The following is a 21,669-nucleotide window of genomic DNA, read 5'->3' as shown; positions in this document are numbered from 1 at the left end:
TCCTTTGGTATTGGTTTGCTCCCATTTCATTACAACGTGTTTGTGCCTTGGGCAGGTTCAAGGCCACCTCTTGCCTCCGGCATGGTGATTTGTATGGGTTTTGTTTATTTAAGCTCATTTTGAATTTAAGCGGAGGGCTGTTTGAATTGAAATGGAGAATGCTGCTCCCCTTTGTTGCCCTATATCAGGGTTGTTCAATATCACTTTGAATAACAGCAGCGACGAGCAGTGCATAGTTATTTTCTTTTGTTTGATAATTGTTTCCTTAGTGGTGGCCTGTTTGGTCTTTTTTGTAAGTGGCAGGAGAATCCAATTACCTTATCTCGTGAAGAGCGTGTTCTCCGGCAACCAGCTTTAAACTCACAGCTAACATTACGCAATACAGCCCGGCACCAAGATCCTGTCCAGCTCATAAATTGAGGCCCCACAGCAGACTTTGTGAGTGGGATTAAGAGGACAGTATTTATGTGGATGTTTGATTGAACGCAACAAGCTGTGAAACACTTAAAAACATGAGTGCTGGTGTGAAGTGGCTCGGTTTTGCTGTTCTCCTGGGGCAATGTGAGAGTGATTGATTACCAGTCTGCGAATCAAGATTCAATTCAAAACAATAAAATTGTCTCAAGGCGTTTTACAGAGCCCAGGGCCTGAACCCCCTTAGATCAATGGCAACAGAGGCAAGACAAAACTCTGTGTTAATCAGGAAAAAACCTTAAGCAGAACCGCAGCACATAAGGGGGGCCCATCTGCTTGAAGCCAGCCAGGGCTTGTGGCAGGAGGGGAGTGTAAACGATCAGAAACATAGAAGATAAAATCATACACGTATCAGGAGGAGTATGCTAGCATACATGTGGTAAATGTACACAATACATACAAACATAACATGATCTATACATGATGCATATAAAATTGATAGAGTATAAGGTGGTAAGAGAGCATTTAAGTATTGTAGAACAGCGTAGTGGGTATACAGTGTGCTCTTAAGGTTACTATAACAAGATAAGTAGAGTTATGAAACAGAACACTATGTCGATGGTTGCAATTAGTTACATTGCAGGTAAATGCTAGCGCAAAGTATGGGGTAGCAGTACAATTTTTTCAGGTTTCATGGATAGGTGAAGTTGGGTGTCAATAGCATAGCAAGGGAAGTTAATGACGTGCTTCTCTGTATCAAAGGCTAGCATGTACAAGGAGAAGAGCAAGGGTCCAAGCACAGAGCCTTGGGAAACACCATAACTGACTCTGGTGTGACTGGATGACTTATGACTTGGACATGAACTAATTGATCAGAAAGGTAAGGCCTTAACCAGGATAGGGCACAGCCTTTGATGCCAACATGATGTTGAAGTCTCTGTAGCAAAAGATCTTCCCTTGTTGTCAGAAACCTCATTAAAGAAAAAAGGCAAGGGTTTTCATTTTAAGTCAGCATTTGTGTTGTAAATGAAGATGTGTGTGTGTGTGTTCTGTTCTTTGTTCTTTTTTTCTGAGTTTAGTTATTGTTTTCCCAGCCATCCCCAGCTGCTATGTTTTGTTGTCAGAGAAGCAGCGGAACAAACAGCTTAAAGATAGTTGCCATTTTAGTTCTCTCTGAAGGCTTTAGTTGCTGCTTACAAAAGCAAATCAGTTTTACTCCACCATATTGTTTACACTCCTCTCACAGAGGGCCTGGCCTCCACAAAACCCATGCAGAATAAAATACTTCGAGATATCTGGAAGGACTTTTTCCCCCCCTCCAGCTCTTTAAATAATTAAAAGGAGGGACTTTCTAAAATCAAAGATTCGTTTCCACTTCATGAGTGGTTTGAGTGTTCTGAAAGCTTCTGAATTAGTAATGACCATCATTCAATCTTGCCCGGTGCAGAGCACCACGACGGCCCTGCCTGGCAGCGTTCAGTTCAATACACCATCAAGCTCAATTTACATTACCATTTAAAAACAGTGCCCTATCTCCATTTGGAGAAAAACAAAATCCAAATTGTGTTTTTACTCAGCAATTTCACGTGAAATTTATACTGTTCTGTTTAATGTCACTGCGTTGAATATTGAAAAGCTGGGATTTAGGTTTCAGTCTCAGATCGTGATGTTGGCCGCTATAGCTTAGGGGCGACCGATAATCTAGTCGTTAGATAATCAGGGTCGATATTTGCAAATATATTATTATCTGTCAGCTGTGTATTTTGATCTAAAGTCCTGATGAAAAAAATACTGTTTACAAGCAATGCATGTACTACTATGCCAACACATCTCCTCTGTCAGGAAAAAAATGCTTTTGGTATGGTATTCCCAGAAAGTTGCCTCATTGGCCGAGACAGACAATGTTTAAGGCATTCAAATATCAGCTTGAAATTTTGGCTATCGTCCTCTTTCTGTCACAGACAACCATTATCGGCTCTGAAAAAAACTCACTGGTCGAGCCCTGTTATAGATTATCGGTAAGTGCCACTCTGCTGGACATGGCGTGCCACTGTTTAGCTCTCTGTATTGAACAATGCCAACAATGTGCCAGAATTCTGCCCTACTTAGTCATGGGGCACTATCTTCTCCAAGGGCACAAACAGCCTTTGCCCACTGAAGAGATTTCCCCCCCTGCAGGTCTTTGCTGAATCATTGGGCAGACCAGACCATTAGGACGGCCTGGTTCAGCACCATCCACTTCAATTTGGAAACAGGGTTTTTTACGATGCCCAGTGGCGTGTCTGAAATAGATGCATTAGTTTGGTGGGCGGCGCTGGCGCACCAGAGTGAAAAACTGTGGTTTGGGGATATTGCCCCCTTTTGTTTCTTACCTCAAGGTCTGAAAGAGTAATTGACCTATCTGTGCAATATTTGGGCTGTCGTTCAATAGTAATAGCCTAAAGTGTAGTTGATTCATGAGAAGACAAATATATAAATAGTTCCCATCTTATTTGTGTGTCTGTGGATGATCTGCCTTCCTTCAACCTTAGCAGTAAAACCTGATGAAAGAGGTCAGCATTCAGTTACACACCATAGCCATGCCTGCTAACAGCTAGTCCAAAACCCTTGTCAGGAAACACACCATGGACAAATGAAAGTTTTTTTTGTCAAGATGTATAGAGCAGAAGCCTCATAAGTGCAGCTGTTCGGACTTCAGAATACGTATGATCAGTCGAACTGAGCAGACATTTAAGAAGTCTGCAGTGCAACTCTGTCAGGCCAGAAATATTGCAACTCCTTGGCATTGCACTGGAAGGTGTCATCCCTCTAATCCAACTATGACTTACTGTGAAGTTAAATCTAATTATTTAGCACAGCCACAACCTTTAGACAGATCCAGGCTTTAAGAACAGTTTTCACCTACATTCAGGCAACATCACGTAAAACTAAGGTATTTACACAACCTTAAAACACAAAGTCGTTAGACTCTTAGTTTTAGTGGTGATTTATTTGAAAGAAAAAGCATTGTAATTAATCATAGGATGTTCTGTGGTGTGGCACCATCATAAAAGATTGGGAGGTACTTCATTGGAATTTCTATTTATAACTGAAATCAAAGAAAATGTAACTATTTGTACTGACACTTTTATTTATCTGCAGTTTACTAATACAGAGCATCAGTTTATGATGTCAGATGACACCTCGACTCAACAGATTTTTTAAATTCTAGTTATACATACAGCGGGTGAAATAAGTATTGAACACGTCACCATTTTTCTCAGTAAATATATTTCCAAAGGTGGTATTGACATGAAATTTTCACCAGATGTTTGTAACAACCCAGGTAATCCAAACATACAAAGAAACCAAAACAAATTAGTTCAGAAATTAAGTTATGTCTAATAATATGAAATTACACAGGAAAAAAGTATTGAACACGCTTACTGATATTTATTGAATACTTTGTACAAAAGCCTTTGACAGCTTCAAGACGCTTCCTGTATGGAGAAACTACTTGTATGCATTGCTCAGATGTGAGTTTGACCCATTCTTCAACACAAAAAGGCTTCAATTCTTGAAAGTTCCCTGGGCCTCTTCTATGAACTCTGATCTTCAGTTCTTTCCATAGATTTTCAATTGGATTCAAGTCAGGTGATTGGTTTGGCCATTCTAGCAGCTTTATTTTCTTTCTCTGAAACCAATTGAGAGTTTCCTTGGCTGTTCATTGTCTTGCTGAAATGTCCACCCTCGTTACCTCTTCATCATCCTGGTAGATGGCAGCAGATTTTAATTAAGAATGTCTTGATACATTTTTTCCATTCATCCTTGCTTCAATTGTGTGACATTTGCCAGTACCATATGCTGAAAAGCAGTCCCACACCATGATGTTCCCACCTTCAAACTTCACTGTTGGGATGATGTGCAGTGCCATGTCTCCTACAAACATGGTGTGCATTATGTCATCCAAAGAGTTCCATTTTGCTCTCATCTGACCAGACCATATTCTCCCAGTATTTCACAGGCTTGTCCAAATTTCGTGCTGCGAACTTTAAACGAGCTTCAACATGCTTTTTCTTCAGCAATGGAGTCTTATGTGGAGAGCGTGCATACAGGCCATGGGGGTTGAGTGCATTACTTATTGTTTTCTTTTAAACAACTGTACCTGCAAATTCCAGGTCTTACTGAAGCTCTCCACGAGTGGTCCTTGGCTCTTTGACAACTCTTCTGATAATTCTTTTCACTCCTCTGTCAGAAATCTTGCGAGGAACACCTGGTCGTGGCCAGTTTATGGTGAAATGATGATCTTTCCACTTCCAGATTATGGCCCGAAACAGTGCTCACTGGAATATTCAGAAGTTTAGAAATGCATCTGTAACCAATGCCATGAGTATGTCTTGCAACAATAAGGTTGCAAAAGGTCTTGAGAGAGCTCTTTGCTTTTACCAATCATGAGTTACTTCTTATGTGACACCTTGGTAATGAGACACCTTTTTATAGGCCATCAGTTGGGATATTAATTTGCACTGACTAGGGGCCAGATTGCCTTCTAATTACTGAAAGATTCCTGCAGTTTTTTTGGCTTTCCATGCCTTTTTGCACCTCCCTTTCTTCATGTGTTCAATACTTTTTTCCTGTGTTATTTCACATTAATACACATTACTTAATTTCTGAATGTATTTGTTTTTTTTCTTTGTATGTATGAATTACTTGGGTTGTTACCAACATGTGGTGACAATTTCATGACAATAGCACCTTTGGAAATATATTAACTGAGAAAAATGGCGACGTGTTCAATACTTATTTCACCCGCTGTATGTCATAGCCAGGCAGCAACCCAACCTAACCCAGCCTAACCAATATAACAACTGCCCAACCATAGATCAAAAACAAAAACAACGGATTACTGGCTGGAGACAGCAACAACACCGGCTGCATGTTGTACCCGGGGTCCATAAAGGTTGTCTGTTATACACAACAACATGACTGCCCAACCATAGAGCCTGAGCGTCAGGGTACAACAACAACAACAACAACAAAGCTGCCTTCATGAGCATTTCACTGGGATTTTCATCAGGACCCTTTCTTCATTACGTTTTCATTGAATTAGGCCCACAACACCTCCAGAAGGCTCAGGAGTGGTGCCTGCTGTCCCAAAATCCAAAAGAAGTGTGGTTGATTTTGATCTGATCTTTGGGTGCTTGCTAACATCGTTGCCTCGCTTCCGCTACCAGTTCCGCATATTTTGGCTTCTTCCTTTCAAATGCTTCCTCAATCGCATCTTCAAAGGGAACTATTAACTCAATAAAGCAAACATTCAGAATACAACACCATGTGTGATCTCATAGCAGTCACAGCAATACACTGTGGATCTACCGACATCAGCCAGCAATCTCCAACCCTGCACTTTGTTCCATTTGCAAGTACTGTCTGCACGTGCCTGGTGTCCACTTATCTGCCCCTCTGGCGCAAAATAAAGCCTACTGTCCCTGTCATTAACCAGCAGAGAGTTATTATTATTTATTTTTAAACCTGATTATGTCTCCACGTGTAGCTACATCATAATAGGCTGCAATGATTCATTTAATGTGGTTAGCATCAATAGCCCAAAGTTTTCCCCAGCTGATCTTCCTTGTCCCAACACCATGCTAGTTCATCTATTGCCCTCGTCTAGTTTCCTCTCCTTGCTTGCAAACAAAACTAGGTACCGTCTGCCTCCTTTCCAGCAATGTAGCCTTACCCCATGCTATCCAACTGTCACCTTGACCAAAGCCTGCTCTTCCACTCTGTACCTGCCCAATGATATGTTGTAATGCGATGATATGCTGTAACCATTGTGTTGTGTTGACTTGACTACAGGGTCCTCCAGGCTGGTTTTAGCACATTTGAACTCCTCCACAAACATGCTATTGGTAACTCCAAAACTACTTTTCCATACTAAGCTACCGTGCATGGCACCCCAAGCCAAACTGCCTTATTCATGACTCAAATTTCGCCACCTCTTAAATAGCAACCTCATACATGGTCAAAGGCCACCTTACCTGTGGCAGAAGCCAAGACTGCAAGCGCCTCAGTTCCGTTTCAGTTTACCAGGTAAGAAGGTTTTATCAGCAGCACTGATTGCCTTAACATTGAATATTCTAAGCTCTAAAATCTGTCCTCTGTCACTCAATTTGGACCGCCTGCCTGAGCTCATCATAGTTTTTTCTACCATAGAAGGAATCACCTCACCACGTCGAGGCATGTTACCCTGACTAACGCTGACATTTTTTAAGGGACCTAAAAGTAGCTGAATGCCTTCCACAACAGACTCTGTGGCACTAATCTAAAGGCATTCACAGGATCAACAAATACCACACAGACGTCTCCATCTTCTGACCTTGCTGTCTGAATCATGCTACTATGTTCCAAACATCCAGAAAAACCTAGGATTCCTGCTTTCTGCACGGAAATATCTCTCAAACTATTTGCCTTAAGATAGGAGACCAACCTCCATGTTACCGCACTAAAGTAGATGTGTTCTTCACATTAAGAAGACTGATAGGCTGCAATTGGAGCTGTGCATACGTAGTTTTTCTCCTTTGGAATGAAAATACCACCTTCCTGAAGCCACATCCTCCCCGAAGCCACATAGGATTTTTCTAATAGAATTACCACAGGCTTCCATGGGATTTCAAAACATCAGGTGCTCTTTACAGAAACAATATGGTACGCTGTTAGGGCCGGGCGTAGCCTCCTGCTCCTCTCTTCACCTGGATGGGCCATCGTCCTTTGGTAAACCTATCTTTCTAATTGTCTTTATGTAGCTGTTGAAGACACTTTTCTAGGTCCTTTCTTTTCACTCTCAAACTTTCCATTTTCTCTGAGATTTTAGAACCTTAAATTTCCAGAACATTATGTGAAATGCAGACACTCTTTTGACTGGGGTCTCTGTGACCATCATAATAGTAGCACTCTATTTCAGTCATTTGTAAAAGGACTTGATGGAACCTGACTCATGCTGAGCCACATAATGTTTTTATACCTGGTAACAGGGCATGGGTGAATCAGCCCTTACATAAATTGGACTCTCAGAGCACATTTATCTAGATGACATAAACATAATATTGATGGAAGGACAGTGCTGTGGGCTTTATTGTTCCAGGGACAGTTGAGAGGCACAGAATGGATGTTGTCTTGGTTCACAAAATCAGGTTTTTATGTAGAGAATATTGGTTCTGTTGGTGGTCATTTCTGAGTACATATTCTGGTGATAAGAGATCATGGAAAGTATGGAACATTCTGGAATATGAAAGGCCTCCTTGTGATAAGCTAGTCAATAACCACACTTACTGTACATTTAGATAAAGATTAGTTTTCATGGAAAGGTAGGTATAATCTGATATTTTTATTCCAATATTTTGTTTGTTTTTTGAAAACTTGGAAGAGCAGTTTGGCATTTCACTCTACGAGTATATTTATAGCTTTTTCTTTCGTGTGTGTTTAATTGTGCAGCATTTGTTGGTTGACATTTGAATGAATCATCCCAGTCTGTTTCAGGTCAGCACATTAGCTTATTGACCATGTTAATAGGCCTGACTCAGTGCGGACACATGTGTCCAGTTTCCGAGCGTAGTCCGATTTCAATCGAAGATCCAATTCATGTAACTCCCCAAATCTAGATTTCCTGTGTCCGACTGAATTCCGATGTACACCCCCAGATAAGTGATCGGATTACACTGGAAATCGGACAACGCACGCATGTGACTCTCGAATCTAGATTTCAACTGGACAACAACAACTTTTGCACGTGCTTGAGATCCTGCCCATAGACATATACATGCTATCATGATATGATAATCGCTGCTAGACGCTCACGGTTCTTGTGCACCCTCTCATTCACTTTGAAATACTGAAACCGAAACTGAAACTTTGAAACTGAAACGTGCTAATTCACTGAACAAATATTTTCATATTACTTTTCCACCACTTGTAAGTCATGTAATCCATTCATATTGATGTGAATCAATCAATACTAATACAACTTTAACTGTGGTGTGTTTTTGTTTCATTTCACAACTTATTTACTGTATAATCAACGGTAGCAGATGCCCCCTTGTAAACATTCCACATTTGATTTGAACTGAGCCAAGATCTGGATTTGTCCCTGCCATGTGCCGTGAGATAATGCAGTTAACCCCCCATGGAAGTCGGGGTTTGGCCGAAATCGGAGTACTTCCATCATGTGAACGCACTGAGTGACAGGGGGCATTAGTTTCAACATAAAAAGTCTATGAACGTGTTTTCTGGTTGACGGTCTCTCTTCATCATACTTACTTTTAGGACTGTGTGTGTTGTCAGGGGCTTATCACACTTCTGAGACATCCTTTCTTTTAATATAGTAGAAAGGAGAATTTAGAATTTAATTTATCTGACCATACGTCAATTAATTTATCTTCTCTAATTAGGCTGTGAATCCTTACCATAGATTCTTGCTCAGTTTTACTAATCAGAAAGTTCCACTAAGCCTTACCTCTGCTAGCTTAAGTCTAACAAGCTGTAAGACAAGGATGAACAATTTGATTCCCTCACTGTCAGTATAATCTTCTGTGCCCATTAGCCAAGTTCTCAAGGCGAATTTACAGACCACAAAGAACAGTGAAAATTGCTTGGCCAGTGCTACTCTGGCTTTTTGCCAAGACTGATGGCCCCCTCGTATTTGTGTGTTTGTGAGTTTTTTGTGAGTTTATGCCTGAGAAAACCATAGGCAAAATACCATGGAAACAGAGTGGCATGTCTGCCAGGCAGCTCCTGATGGATCACGACAACAAGACTAGTCACCAGTTGTCTCCGAGTTCTCTATCAGGATAGTTCACAGGATAGTGTCTTTGCTGTGGAGATGTATTGACTAGATTAGAACTGGCAAGGACGTTTAAAAGGCTCCAGAATAAATAAGCACACTCTCTTAAGAAGGCCTGCCAGCTGGCCCCCCAGGACCCCGTCTAAATCTCATGGCTGCATGCAGAACGGAGAGTCCACCTTCTGCCCAGCTCTAAAGGGCACAAGTGGCACTGGCAGTCGATAGTGTGAGATCTCCCATGTACAGACTGCAGAAGCATGGCACTTTCTCATGGAATCATGAAACGGTTTATTGTTGCTAAAAACTGTGAAAGCTGTCCCCAGTCTGTTTTCATCACAGCATCTTTAATGCAAAATGACTTTTGGCATCCCTCACATGCCAAAGTCTGAGTTTGTTTTTCCTATTTGGATAAGTATCAGGTAGTCATGGCTTGTTATCCCAATGCCTGAAGCTCCATAACGCTTCAGAAAGTTGGGAGCAAGTTCCGCATGCTTTGTATTTTAATTCTCAAAATGGAGAAATTGTTAAACCACTCAAGCAGCACCCCCAGGCTCACTGAGGGTCTGCCATCATGTGAACTTGGAATAATAAAGTGGGCTAATATTTGGGCTCAAAGTGAAGGTTAAGTATTGTGCTCTATTCATGGCACCATGGTGAGTTATTTTAAAGACCTGTGCTTTTATAGATGATTGCATTTATGCTGTGTGGCAGAACAGCCTGAAAGGAATCGTTGGCCAAAGGCTGTGTTGCTGTGATTTTAATCCAAAACAGGACTCATAGGAGATGGAGTGATTTGAACGAGCCTAGCCAAAGCCAGGCCTCTCACAAGCCAGATTGATTCCTTTGTTGGATTTTAGAGCAGACTTGTCGACTCACTGTGCACCTGCTATTTCAGATACCAGCTAACAGTTTAATCAACAACTCAGTTTTATTTTAATGGAGCCCCTCAGCAATGTGATGTTGAGAAGTAGTAGATACTGTAATCTCTTTTGTAAAGGACTACAATCTTCAAGTCGAAGAGAGCAGTTGGACATAATGTCTGTTTTACGATTCACATATTGTTCCCTGTGGGTGACTGAGCCCTCTACATTTTTCATCCTTTTTTTTAAATTTGTACCGTCTTTTAATACCTTGTGCAGAGCACCTCAATGTTGTTTGTCTTTTAGGGTTCTGTATTGAGAGGAAACATGCTGTTGGTTTAAGCGCACCGCTGAGAGCCTCTTTCTCATTTTGCTTTATTATGAGAGAAAACACAAAAGCAAAGTGAGTTGGCACAAGAAAAATATTGGCACATTTTGAAGTTGTCACAAATGCATGGCTAATACATGGTCCTTTTATCAGCTGTGAGAGAGGGAGTGAAAGAGTGAGGGAGGGAGAAAGGGAGGAAAGGGGAAGGAAGGAAGGAGAAGGAAGGAGAGAGAGAGAGTGAGTGAGTCAGATAGGGAGTGATTGAAGGAAGGGGATGGAGGGAGTGTGTGCATGTGAGGGAAAGAGTGAGTAAATGAATGAGTGAGTGAGGGAGGGAGAGAGCAAGAGAGGGAGTGAGGTAGGGACGGAGAGCACAGCAAATAACCCTTTAACCAGCACTGACAAGACTCTTTCATTCCTGCTCTTTCTCCTCCCTCTCTACCTCGCTGCCTGCAACTCCCCTGAGACAAGCTTGTATGACCCTAAACCTGAGCTGCCAACTCTCCCATTTTCCCGGGTTTCTCCCGTTTTCTGATCCATCTCTCGCCGCCCTCCCGTTTTGTCCTATCTCCCGGTAATCTCCCGTATTTCACGAGTAACAAATGTATTTTATTAATAATCAAATCAAAATGTGTGTCAACGTTCTAAAGTTGCCAGATCATGTATGAAACGCAAGCATGAGAGGCAAAGCAAGCGTCAGCCAATCAAATTGCCTTTAATGCAAAGACAACACAGGCTCTAGCCAATCAGATCACGTTTATGGTCACGTCTCAAAAAGCTAAAAAAAAAAAAAGCTGGCGGACCAAACTCTGTAGATGGTCGAATTTGTACCTAAAAGTAGTTTGTTTTACTTATATTTTTTATAAAGTTACCGAGAAATAGACACTGTACAATGTAAAAAAAAAACATTTTTGTAAAAGAAAAAATACGTCTGAGAGGATTTGCGTGGTGTCTGAGCTTGCTATCATTCACTTTGAATGGGGATCAGTCAACCTTTACACAATAAATACACTATAGCCTACCATTTTCAACCAATTCGTCAATCTGGCAAACATAGATTCTATTGCGCAGTTGATCTTTCTGCGAAGGCCATTGCTTTTAAGTCAACTAACTGAGCGACGATGTTTATAAGAATTAAGTACATTGTAGTAATCCTACTAATAAGATGTTTGCATAATTATAAATACAAAAATAGTTTTTTGTTAATGAATACAGTTATTGTGCATTTATTTATATACTGAAGACTACATCATATATAATAAATAAGTTGTCTATATGCACAACATCCCATGAAACCAATATTTGCCCCCCCGGCCCTGCCCCTCCCGCCGCCGTCGCCGAAATCTCCCGGATTTTGCAACTCAAATGTTGGCAGGTATGCCCTAAACCTTACCAAGACCAGTGAAGAACTGTTCCAATTGACTTATAGTGTAGAGTGTGTACTACTTAGAATGTTATTAGGGCGATGATGAGTTGGTGATGGATGGCTGGACATGCATGACTCGTGAAACATGGCTCATGAAATATTGCCTAAATCGCTCAATGTAGAATTGCAGAGAATAAAACATGTACTTTATTCAAAGCCAGACTTCTGGGTGAATAGCATCCAAGTTCACTGTGCTCCCTGGGAATGGACCACGGGCAGTGTGCAATAACGGTAGTGCCATCTCAGCTACAGGCCAAATAGACGTGCTGACAGAATGTCACCCAGCCCACTGACCAGACAGTCCATCCTCTGTGTATGCGTTGGGCATGCAGCTCTGGGTGGAAAAAGTGCTGCCAATGGATCAGCCGTGCGCTCCTCAAACAGTCTCCTGTCTGGCCCTCCAAGCCGGCTGTGTGACTGATAGGAGGCTGCGCTGGCCCCGGTGGTGAGATGATAACTGGGGCCTTTATTACTCTCCACGTCAGCACTCTCACCCTCCTGCCCCCTCTCTCTCTCCACCCCGACCCCCCGCCCGTGCGAGTGGTAGCAGACTGTGGCCTCTCCGCTCCTCTGGCTTGTTGCCCGCATCCCTCTGTTTCTCGCCCGCTCATCTATCTTTCTGGAGCCCCGGTGGTGTGGAAGGCTGGCATATAATGGGCAGATCTCACTGTCAGGGGTACCCTTGGCACATCAGTCTCAAATCGAGAAGCGGAACGACAAAAGCATCAGCAGTGAAGAAGCTGGGGGAATGGCGACAGTACGCAGGGTTTGACAGCCATTCAGAAGGCATCAGTCAGGGATGGCTCGACACATTAATCTGTTACATTTGTGTGGAACGGCCTCTGTGCTGATTAGATCCAGTTAAAAGTCTGAGCTGTGCAGAGGTTCAGAAGGTGCCGTAGTTATTGGGGTTTGGAGCAGTTGGCACAGCGCACAGCGCACAGTGGGAAGGCTGCGTGGAGGAAGGGCTTCATAATTCCACCGTGTGTGTGTGTGTGTGTGTGTGTGTGTGTGTGTGTGTGTATGTGAGAGTGTGTGTGTGTGTGTGTGTGTGTGTGTGTGTGTGTGCGTGGAGGAAGGGCTCCATAATGCCACCACGGCATGTCATTTGTTATGACAGCTTGTCAGGGTTTGACAGCAGATATATACACTAGCAGCGGTCATATCTGATACTTTAACACATGATTTATAGAGCACCGGGCATAAAGGGCAGTTCTCTCTTGACTGATGGATGAACTTTGTGCTGTGGTGATTAGTGGATAAGCATGAAATGGCGGCTGATGGGTTTACTGCTTTTGTGCAGAATGCGTGGGCCTGGTCTGTTGTGGTCATATATGGAAGGTGTGTACGTATATGTTTGGGTCTGTGTGTGCAGGCATGTGTGTGGGATGATTTATTATTTATGCAGGTGAGAGGGACATTCTGCACTATAATTTGCGTATTGGTCCATCTGGTTGTCTGCAGCAATGCATTCAGAATATCCGTGTGTGTGTGTGTGTGTGTGTGTGTGTGTGTGTGTGTCTGCGTACCTGCGTACCTGCGTACCTGCATATGAGAAGCGTGTAGGCCATGTATGCACACGTGTGCATGCGTGTTATTATCTGTGTGTGTAATTTTGCATCTTGGTGTGCCCCCCTTGGTGTGTGTGTTTGTGTTTTTGCTCGAGTGGTGAGGAGGAAGTGGTGTGCTACATGAGAGCAGCTGGTGTTTACAGGGCGCTGTTCTGCAGTGCTGGCCCCAACGCACAGCTGCCGCTCACGAGCACACAAACACCATACAGCCACTTCATTAGCATGCAGTGTGCACACACACACACACACACACACACACACACACACACACATGCACTCCCTCCTCCCCACCGCACCCCAGGCCTGCTCCTTCCCCTGTATGCTAATTGCATTCCAAATGCGACCTGTGTGCACTGAGCCCTGTGGAAACTCCTCCTTCATCTTACCGGCACCGGGGCGAACAATTTATCCTACTCACTTGCCCGTCCATGTGACATCTCCTGCTGTCCACGAGTAAATAATAAGAACGATTTAAAAAAAAAAAAATTAAGTTTGGCTAGGACGTGGTGGAGTCGCCGTACTTCATTGTTTGCATATTCATCTGTTCACCCCGTTGTCCAGTGTGTACTTTTAAGCTTAATCTTCACGCACAAGTACTCACACACACACACACACACACACACACACACACACACACACACACACGCACACACACACACAGCTGGGGGTTTGACATTGGGCTTGAGGGGGGAGATGACTCCTCTGTTCTTTACAGTGGGTCTCTGTAATCGCCACCAGCTAATTTTTCAGTCTGCGTCCTACTGTGGAAGTGCCAGGACATTCAGTAAAAGGGCATCCTCTATATGTCACACTTAGGCCGGGATAAGCAGACCTGACACCATGAAATTATTCCCTCTACTGGCTGCTCTGTCATGCTCCCACAGCAAGCTGGAGGTCAATTCCCAGCCCGGGCCGGCATTACCATATTTTCATCTCGGGCCCCGGGAAAATAAATAACCCAGGCATGCCGGGAAATATGACAAATTTGTCACTGCCACTGCGGCTACTGCTTCCCATCTCACATCGTCGGCAGGCTTTGCAACAATACAGCCCCCCCTTACTGTCATTCACGGGGGGTTGCTGTTAGCGCTTACTAAGTGTAAAATGCTAATCATCGCAGCTCATACTTTTTCCAGAGTGATCCCTGTTATTAGTGAGAGTGCACCTATGCATGCCTAAGCTGCGGTTCCAGTTACATGCTGCATGCTGCAGGCTTTCAGGGGGACTCGGTCTTGCTAGCGCAATTATATCTGTGTCTGATGCAAAGCGAGGCTGGCTTTTTTATCTCCGAGAGGGATCCGGTGAATCCCTGATGGCTTCTGCCAGACAGCTACAGATTTGCAGCCACTGTAGTCATGCTGTTCTTACGAGACGTTGACATGCTGCATTATTTAACAAGGGAGATGCTGCAGGAGAAAGAGAGAGGGGAAAAATATTTACTCTGGTTCCAACCCTGCCCTGCTAAATAAACAATAAATGCTTTGAGACTGTCTCCCTTATATCTGGTCTGACTCGGTTTCTTTTCAAGTGCTTCGTCTCATTGGAAAGCAGTCCCTCTACCTACATTGTCAGTTTTAATTATTTTCCTGAACTATCTAAAGTCTCTGCCATGGTATGATATCTGTGTCAGCTCTGCAGGCTGACGTAAAAAAAAGCCCTACACTGATACTGATGTAATTCGCCTGTAGCCTCTCTTCTCATACATGCAAATAGTTGCCAAACTCAGAACAATGGGCACGCTATTTGCAGTTGCGTAGCTGGCTGCTTCAATGGCAGAACTGGCAGGGTACGATGGAATGTGATACAGAGCCGAGACTTGATGTTCACGGTCGGCCTGCCGTGTACCTGAACTGACCCTGTACAGGGTGAAACATCCCCTTTGTTAATGGCTGAAATGTTATAGACTTAACTACAGTATATAGCACATTTCATAAAAGAGTTGCAATTCAAAGTGCTTTACATAAAATCAATAAAAGCAAGCAGCAGGAGCAATACATGGAGTGAAAGATAAATAAAAATGATCAACATCGTATCAGAACCTAGTGTTACCTTAACTCATTGGAACCAAATGCTTATTTCTCTCTGTCTCTGCCTTCTGTCCAGGTGTCTGAAGAGGCCGCCATCCTGCTGGCCACCCCCAAGATGCTGCTGCCCTCGTCCAGCCAGCTGCCAGCCGGAGCCCTGCCCCTTTCGGCGCACCACCAGATCCAGCTCCTCCAGCAGCAGCTCCAGCAGCAGCAGCAGCAGACCCAGGTGTCCGTGGCTCAGGTGAGGGCACTGCTCTGGCTCTGGAACTCTTAGCACACCAGCAAAGCAAAGGATTATTTATTCGTTTAATTTAGCTGTATGGCTCAGTGCGCTGGGAATGTCTTTTCTCTGCCCCGGCGCTTTGTTGTTGCTCTTCCAGATTGAGGTGCTCATGGAGGCCAGGCTGATGTAGAGGTTTCATAACAGGACCCTCTGGATAATTAAACAGCAAATAGCATTTGACCTGCTTCAGAGCTGTGTGTGTGTGTGTGTGTGTGTGTGTGTCTGTGTCTGTGTGTGTGTGTGTCTGTGTGTGTGTGTGTGTGTGTGTGTGTGTGTGTGTGTGTGTGTCTGTGTGTGTTTGTCTGTGTGTTTGTGTGTGTGTGTTACACTTTGCATAAATACATCTTCAGTGCTAGTCAGGTGAATCTGTTTGCCTCATATGTCTTGTTTAGATGAGCATTAAACTAAATTCTAATCAAGACATACCCATAAACCCTACTGCCCTCCCCTCCTGTCTTCATCCTCTACTGCTCAGGATGAAAGCTACTTCTGTCTGGTGGTGTGAAATAGTATATCCTGTGTCCACTTTATGGACTTGTGTCTAATTACTACTCCTCTTATCCCCATCCATTCTCCTCTCCAAGCCTTAAAGCCTTTCTGGCCAAGGCTTGGTGACTACCCAGAAGTCCCCTCTCTGTTCTTTGAGCTCCTCATTGGTAGGGTCGGGGGTCACAATGTTCACAAGCGCCCCTCTCTTCTCATGTGTGTCATCAGTCTCAAACCCACCCCTCATCCCATCCTCTGATGTGAGTTGACCCAGAAGTGTCCTTGGCTGTTTAGCGCTAATATGTTTCCATTATGGTGTGGCGGGGAGTCTTATTTATCTTCCCTGGTGTGCACCCTGCGGTGACTGCTTATTTGGCCATGGTCATGGTCCCAAAAACGCCCTGGCAGGAAGGGCGCAGTCGACGTAATCTTCCAGCCAGCGGCAAGGTTCTGCTTTAAAGGCGGCGAGCACCCGGACTGAGACCCTCCCACAGGGGGGAGCGAGGCCAGCGTGCATGGATGAGAAAAACAGCAGGGATGTGATGGCATTCTCTGCTGGCCATGAGCGAGAGCGAGAGAGAGAGAGAGAGAGAGAGAGAGAAAGAAAGAAAGAAAGAATTAGAGAGATATTGTAAGTCAGAGAGAGAGAGATAGAGAGATTGTAAGTCACAGAGAGGACTGAGATAAATAGTCTAGGCAGAATTTCTGAAAATGTGCTTATTTAAAGTCCTGAAGGCATTTTGTGAATATTTACAGTATGTTATACAACATTTCTAAGGGTATTAAGGGGTGCTGAATCCAAATCTGCTGTATATGAATCTCAAAAATGTCCCCAAATGCCTCAAAATTGAGATCCAATATGGCCGCCACCGCCAGGCTGAAATCTATTTTCCAGTGCATCTTTTTGACTAAGCAAGGTACAAACATGAATTAAATGTGCTTTTGTAAGTTTTCCTACATGGACAATTCGATGCCATATTCAGATTTGAGATGTAATGTGAAGAAACTGCTTAGATATTGCAAAGAAATGCAAAAGATATTATGAATAATTGCTATATTATTAATATTCATTTCAAAGTCAGGCTACTTTCACTTCCTTTGTGTTTAGTTTTGAGGTCAAATGTGTCAAATATGCTCTAATGGAACCTTTCCCATCAATATCGCCCCACCACACCCCCAAAGCTTAGCTTTCTCACACTTCTCAGAACGGCTGATCAGAAACATGAGACAGCTAACAGGTAAAGTCATGTCCAGTGTATATCTTGATAATGTGACTTGTTTTATGTCTTTTAAATAATTGCACTATTATTTATTAATTAATATAATAATTATTACATAATAATTGCATATTTTAGCGTTTTTGATCACTCAAAGAAGCCTAACCAGCTAATGTTAGCCAGCTAGTTATGAATACTAAATTAATACGTATCGATGTCTTGGACTTCGCATCCGTATTCTAAGAAAACTCGCTCCTTCTTATAGGTCTGAATAAGTCAATTGGAGACAGAAACCATGGCTGAAGCAATAGACTATACCCGAGAAAGCTTAATGTCATTAGAGCCACAGTTATGTATCATATGCCAGGAAGAATATAAGCAAAATCTCATGAAGGTTAGTAAGGATGGCCTCCAGTCAGCTTACACTACAAGACAACTCCGGATTAAATTATATCATGACAATTTCTGAGATGCAACCAATCGACTTACTGAGATACTTCAAGCAGACTTGCCTCAGCAATTCTTATGGCATAAGGGCTGCCGAGCAAAATAAATTAAAGGCAGAATTGAAAAAAGATACCAAACAAAGTTCGTCTGCATCTACCCCAAAAACTCTGCAAAATGTTAGTCTACGGAGCAAAATACCTGCAATAGATTGGAAGCAGTGTATCTTTTGCCAACAAGATTAGAAAGAAAAACTACATCTCATACAAGAAATAAAAGTCAGCAGCAGATCTCTAAAAGCAGCAAAGTGTGATTCATTCTTAAGAATGCGACTAGCTTGTGTAAATTATCTTATAGCTGCAGAAGGAAGTTATCACATGACTTGCAAGAACAAGTTTGAACGTAGGACCAAACGCATGGAGTCACTTCCGAGCACGGACATGCCATTAGAGTGGATCTGCCAAGAACTTGAACAATCAGCAAAGCAAGCGGATATTCTGGATCTTGTACATGTCTGGGACCGGTACTCAACACTAGCTAATGAGGCTCAATTAGATATACCATCTAGATTTCTAAGCCGAAGGACCTCCTTCAAGGGACAAATAGCGGATCGTCTTGAGGGCATATACGACTTTGTTGTACTGCATGATTAGCCTCGAAATGAACCTCGTACTGTCTTGGTTCCATCCAAATTCCGGCATATTCCAGTATCAGCAATGGTGAAAGACGACACGGCCAATATTCATAGAGTCATTCCTTCATTCAAACATGAAGATCAAGATGGTCCATGTGGCATTGCAGATCCGAAGAGATATGATCTCACATTCAAAACAAGAGGGGATAGACATCAGTGAAAACAGAGCAATAGACAGCATACCCAACAGCCTGTACATGTTCCTCAACTTGTTACTAAGTGGTCAGTGCCTGCTGGAGGATGATGTTGAAGATTATGATAAGAACACAGCCAAACCACAGCTTAAGATTCCTCAGTATTGCACAGGATCTTATGTACACCGCCATTGGTGATAAGTTCCTCACTACGAAGCACATAGGACTGGCCAGTACCCTTCATCAAGCTACACGTTCAAAGGAGTTGGTGAACATGTTTCACCAGGCAGGTCATGTTATGAGTTACCGTGAGGTAATCAAACTTGACACTGCACTGGCTAAGAAGACCTTGGAGACCATGGGGGATATTGGTGCTGTTGTTCCACAAAATCTGGTGAGGGGTCGCTTTGTTCATTTCTCTGCAGACAATGTTGACATCAATGAATACACTCTGGATGGAAAAGGGACATTCCATGCCACTCAAGTGGCTGCCTGGCAACGTGGTCCACCTGAAGGTGATCTCCTTGAAGGAATTGATCTTAACTCCAAGTCAGAAACCCTCAACATCTCCAAGGCAATGAATAATATCATACCTGCACCGAAGAGAGGAATCACAGAGCGGCCAAACAGTGGTGTATTAGCAGCAGACTGTTTCACACAGTCATCTGAACAATGTCCTGCAGCACAGGAAGCACACGCTACAGACATGGCCTTCTTCATGTCCAGGACATCTCAAAAGCCAATGCCTTCCTGGACATTGTATAATCAAAAGGCAAGCACAGTCAACCCGGAGAAAACTACAGTAGGGTATCTACCTATCATCCAGGCTCCTGCATCTGAACTTGATACACTGGACACAGTAGTCAAGCGAGTGCTCCATGTCTCCAAATCAATGCAACAACAGCATGATTTTCTGACAGTGGATGAGGCACTTTATCCAAAGTTGCTTGAACACTGAAGTGGTCAGTTGAAGAATACAAGGACGAGCTTATACCTTGCCTTGGAGGCCTTCACATTGCCATGAACTTCCTGGGTGTGATAGGACAACACATGGTTGATTCTGGCCTGAGCGAGCTATGGGTCAAGTGTGATCTTCTGGGAGCAAATGCTGCTCAGCAGGTCAAGGCAGGAAAGGGGTATGTATGTGCCATACGGACCCACAAGCTTACCCTACAGGCTCTTTGGCAACTACTACTCCCACAGCTTTACACATATCTGGATGAGGTTGATGTTACACTGAGAGCTGAACTTGCAGATCTCTGCCAGTCCATAGATGCTGATCACATCGCACAAATGGTCACTAAACTCACTAAAGACCGATTTCAGCAGCCCATGAAAGAGTTTGCTGCATCACTTGCAGTTGATGACCCGAATGCTGCATTCTGGTGGGACTATATGACTTTGGTCAGCATCCTACTCTGTTTCACAAGAGGGCAACGTGATGGATTGTGGTATCTCCACCTGTATGCTTTCAAACGTATGCTGCCCTTCCTCTTCAGGTACGATCATACAAACTACGCCAGATGGGGTACTGTGTACCTGGCTGAGATGTCTGCTCTCCCATCAGAAATACTCCTCGAGTTTCAGAGAGGCAACTTCGTCGTAAAACGCAGTGAGTTCACACCATCAAACGACAATCTGGAACCAAGCTCACCTGCCACATCCTGATCTTCCTTCAGTGGATGGATGCACAAGGAAGGTCAGTTAGTGCCAGGGCTAATGTCTCTGCAACCTATGCCTAAAGCCTGCAGGGAGTTCACTTCATGTGGGTGTACTAAGGGATGCCTCAGCCAACGCTGCAGGTATGTGTATAGGGGATTAGCAGATGTTGATCATTGTGTACAAGATTGGAAACTGGTAGAGAACATCAGCCTGCCTACTGCTGACTGTTTGTTATTAGAAGATATTGAACACATAACCTGATAGTTGTGAGCCTATAACTAAGGGAAAAAAGTAACAAAGGATTAAAATAATTGGAAGGATAACTGTAACATGTATTCCAATGTTCTTCTAGTTGTACTGGTTGTAATCTTTCAATTGCATTCTATTGTATTCTATTTAGAAAGAGTCACAGTGAATGTATAGACGCATGCAACTGCAGGAAACATGACAACACTTGCCAGAACACTGAAGAGGACTGCGAATAAGCTGTCACTGTAACTTCTACTGGGATATAGTTCAATGAATAAAACCATGACCTATGGATCTTCCTGCTTTTGGATCTTATTGATTGTTTGTACATTTGACCTTAAAATCAAATACAAAATATGTAAATGTAGCCTTATAATTAGTAGTAATATTAATAATAACAGAGTAATTATTAATAGCAGTTATTCATAACAAATTTTGCATTTCTTCGCAATATTTAAGCAGTTTCTTCACATTACATCTCATATCTGAATATGGCATCGAATTGCCCATGTAGGAAAACTTACAAAAACACATTTGATTCATGTTTGTATCTTGTTTAGGCAAAAAGATACACTGAAAAATAGATTTTAGCCTGGCGGTGGCGGCCATATTGGATCTCAATTTTGAGGCATTTTGGGACATTTTTGAGCTTCATATACAGCAGATTTGGATTCAGCACCCCTTAATTAGGGATGGGTATCGTTTGGGTTTTTTCCGATACCGGTACATAACCGATACTTTTAAAACGATACCGGTGCCTAAACGGTGCCAGAACCGATACTTTTTTTTTTTTTTTAATTAAAGACATTAGGCTTATTTATTGCCAAGGCGAATAGTTTTCTTTAAATTTAACAATATATTAACTGTTTGAGGTATGCTATAAATAAAAATAAATACAAAACACTTGGCTTCAAGCCTTTTAACTTCAAACTATGAACAATATATTAACTTATAACAACTGTTAACAGTATACTTAAATAAATATAAATAAATACATAACAAACTCTGTACACACACTTCACACTTCAGTAATACTTTTGCAGAAATATGAGCATG

The 21,669-nt window shown here is 42.8% G+C and overlaps 1 protein-coding gene across 1 annotated transcript in view; it reads left to right on the top strand.

Annotated features, from left to right (window-relative positions):
• The window catches only part of nos1apa (nitric oxide synthase 1 (neuronal) adaptor protein a), a gene marked incomplete at both ends in the record, with an annotated part of 100,503 nt that overhangs the window by 53,677 nt on the left and 25,157 nt on the right, over nt 1–21,669 (top strand). Inside the window, one exon of the mRNA XM_080859602.1 lies at nt 15,521–15,685. Coding sequence (XP_080715728.1) covers nt 15,521–15,685 — 165 coding nt within the window. The remainder of the gene's footprint in view (nt 1–15,520; nt 15,686–21,669) is intronic.

This window comes from Sprattus sprattus, assembly GCF_963457725.1.
Source record: "Sprattus sprattus genome assembly, chromosome: 2".
Taxonomy (NCBI): domain Eukaryota; kingdom Metazoa; phylum Chordata; class Actinopteri; order Clupeiformes; family Clupeidae; genus Sprattus; species Sprattus sprattus.
Note: the sequence above shows the minus strand (reverse complement) of the source record. Positions and strands in the feature narration are given on the sequence as shown.